A 3,026-nucleotide genomic window follows, 5' to 3' on the forward strand; every position below is an offset into this window, starting at 1 on the left:
GTTCTGCTTCAAACATTTGAGCCTCCTTTTGTTGTTTCCTGTAGCTTTAGCACTGGAGAGGAGGTTTGGCTGATCTTCCTGAGAGCAGCTGAATAAAAACAGGAATCAGGGAGCTGTTCATGGCAGCTGAAGGATTCTGCTGTAACTTCTCTCTGTTAGTAAAATATCCGATGAACCACTGAACTGATTCAAGACGTCTGTCTGAACTAACTGATCTTAACTGGTTTAAATTCAGCCGTGTTTACAGACATTCAGCTAAAGTTTGGCGTGTTAGCAGCCGAGAGTCGCTCTCTGTTCATCACTGGGCTGACTGAATCCTTCATTAATTTGCTGAGTGGATCCGAGTCAAGATGGCCGCCGCAGCTATAAGTGCTGGGGTCAAACTGGACCTGGTAGTAGCTGAGACTGAGAGTGATCCCAGCACGCGCTCTGAGCGTGGCGGGAGATGAGCACTTCAGTGAGGTGAGTGAGTCACGTGACAGGTCACCTGAGCAGCACCCTGCAGGACAATAAATAAATAAATAAATAAATAAATAAACAAAACCTGGATGATGATGATGATGATGATGGTTCTGGGCTCTCCCGGTTCGGCAGAACCCTCCTGCAGCCACGCGCGCGCTTCTCACGTGCAGCAGCTGAAGCGGGAGGATGCGGATGAAACAGGCGTGCCGCCGTGACCATGGTAACAAAGGAAACTTGCATTCTCTTGTTTGTCTGCGGGCCGACCGAACCGAACCTCGGGACGGGTTTTGGGTCCACTCCAAATTCCCGCACGCGCATTTTATGTATGATTATTATTATTTATTTATTTCATCGCGACTTCACGCAGCGTGTCCCCGCCGCGCGAGGCTCCGTCCCTCCTTCACCATCACCTCCATCATCCCTGCACCACCAGGACCCACGAGAACCGCGTCCAGAACCGACGCTGCGGGGGAGAGGGAGGGAGAGAGGGAGCACGCGCGATGCCCCCCCGCGCACCCCTACCTGTCTCCAGGTGCAGAGAGATCCGGGCCTCGTTGATGTAAGGKGTGTCGCTCTTGGACCGGACCCTCCGGATCGGTCTGCGGTCCACCTCCTCCTCCTCCGGGGCCGCCGCCATGTTCGGGGGGGCCAAGGAGCCGGGAGAGGCGAGAGACGCGGCGCCGCAGCAGCAGCCAGTCGGTCGTGCACGCGCCCGAGGAGGCGGTGCGCGCGGGGGAGGAGGGAGTGGGGGTGGGGGGTGTTCTGGCGAAAGAACGGTCCGTAAACGCATCATTTACTGAACTGATGCACCTGAACGTCCCGTKTGAACCAATATATTCAACTCTTCATTGATATTATTAATCCAAAAGTCAGGTTTTAATCATAATAATTTCCTTTTTTTTTTAAATCTGTTGTTTTTTTAAACGTTTCAAAAGTAAATCAGTTATTTTATAAGTTGCATTAAAATGAATAAAGCTCTCAGTGTAAACGTGTTGAAACATCGCCACCTGCTGGTGATGAGAGGAGTCTTCGTTTAAAGTGTTGCCAGATAAAGAACAACAAACCATTTTAAAGAGCACAAGACCAGCCAAAGTGCTGTAGAGTAAACAGACACAACAGGACATAGTTAGAATTACAGTTAAAACGATTATAAACAGTAATAAACAATTTTAACCATATTTATATGATGGGTTTAGAGTATTTAAATGTATAACAGATGCTTTATAAAAAGACCAAACATATAACAGTTTTAGCTTTTATGTTAATCAAAAAATGACTGGTTTTTATTTACCTGAACTCAAACAGGTCTAGTTTTTAATCGCATTTCCTACCTGGCAACCCAGACGCTCTTGTTGATTGGCTCCTGTTCGTTTGGCTGATCCAATCCGGTGCAAGAAAACATCCCGACTTCCTGCTTCTGCAGCTGGTGGTTCTGGTTCTGGTTCTGGTTCGACAGGTGGGATCCGCAGGTAAAACAACAACGCTTAATATATTTCATGGAAGAGAGTGACGGTTCGCTAGCTTACAGCCACAGCGCGTGGTTCATGGCTTTAGCAGCACAGTTGTTTGCTGCGTTTGAGGCGCGTCGTAATTTATTATTCTGACTTTAAAAAGAAAGCTGTTTGACCTTTTTTAAAGTAGATAATAAATGTTGCTTCATTTTATCGGAACATCACATCTTAATGGACCTTTTAGTCCGTTTACGTGGGAAATATTAGTCTCGGAAGATATTTTAATGGTATTTCAGCAAATCGATAGTAACACAAATAAAACGTTAACACGTTTTTATTTAAATAACTGTCTGAGGAATTGAATTCACTGTGGAAAAATATAAAATTTACCTGAGATTACAGCTGAAGGAAAAAAAAAACGAAACTTATTTTTAGTTTGTCATTTGACAGGTAAAAAAATCCGAGCCAGTAGTGTGTCATTGAACGCAGCATGCTGCTATTTATTAAAGTRTCAAAGGAGGAGGTTTCCCAGTCTAAGACCTGATGATCGTGCGTCAGTTCACCTGTAGAGCTTCTCTGAACACTCACCTGAGAGAGCTGAGGTGTATCCAGAACATGTCCCGACCCAGTTCAGGTAAACAGCCTGTTTTTTTTTTGTTAATTTATGGTTCTAGTTATTTCAATTCACCTGTTTGTTTGTTTGTTTGTTTGTTTGTTTGTTTGTTTGTTTGTTTGTTTGTTTGTTGGTTTGTTGGTTTGTTTGTTTGTGTTCAGACATGGCGGCGTTCCGGGAGATCTTCTCCAAAGCCAACAACATCGCCATCATCACCGGCGCCGGGGTGAGTGCCGAGAGCGGCGTGCCCACCTTCAGAGGAGCCGGAGGCTACTGGAGGAAGTGGAACGTCACGGTGGGTTGGAGCTGGTTCTGGTCCGGAGCAGAAAGGGTTAAAGCTAAAGAATGCTAGCTAAAGTTACTACAGACAAAACAGTAGCTAAAGTTACTACAGACAAAACAGTAGCTAAAGTTACTACAGACAAAACAGTAGCTAAAGTTACTACAATCAAAACAGTAGCTAAAGTTACTACAAACAAAACAGTAGCTAAAGTTTCTAC

At 45.4% G+C, this 3,026-nt stretch overlaps 2 protein-coding genes across 3 annotated transcripts in view; one reads left to right on the plus strand and one right to left on the minus strand.

Annotated features, from left to right (window-relative positions):
• phactr1 (phosphatase and actin regulator 1) overlaps positions 1-1,201 on the minus strand; it is a gene marked incomplete at its 5' end in the record, with an annotated part of 24,753 nt that extends 23,552 nt beyond the window's left edge. The window contains 1 exon segment of the mRNA XM_014028283.1: positions 985-1,201. Within this exon segment, the coding sequence (XP_013883737.1) occupies positions 985-1,201 (217 nt within the window).
• Positions 1,202-1,839: 638 nt separating this feature from the next.
• Positions 1,840-3,026, plus strand: part of LOC106532264 (NAD-dependent protein deacylase sirtuin-5A, mitochondrial) — an 18,929-nt gene continuing 17,742 nt past the window's right edge. Inside the window, exons 1-3 of one of the 2 annotated variants that reach the window (XM_014028285.1) lie at positions 1,840-1,931; positions 2,423-2,547; positions 2,688-2,821. In XM_014028285.1, coding sequence (XP_013883739.1) covers positions 2,457-2,547; positions 2,688-2,821 — 225 coding nt within the window. In that variant the 5' untranslated portion in view covers positions 1,840-1,931; positions 2,423-2,456. Of the gene's footprint in view, positions 1,932-2,363; positions 2,548-2,687; positions 2,822-3,026 lie in introns of those variants that run through there. The other variant, XM_014028284.1, reaches the window with a different exon arrangement.

Source organism: Austrofundulus limnaeus, unplaced genomic scaffold (assembly GCF_001266775.1).
Source record: "Austrofundulus limnaeus strain Quisiro unplaced genomic scaffold, Austrofundulus_limnaeus-1.0 Scaffold740, whole genome shotgun sequence".
Taxonomy (NCBI): Eukaryota; Metazoa; Chordata; class Actinopteri; order Cyprinodontiformes; family Rivulidae; genus Austrofundulus; species Austrofundulus limnaeus.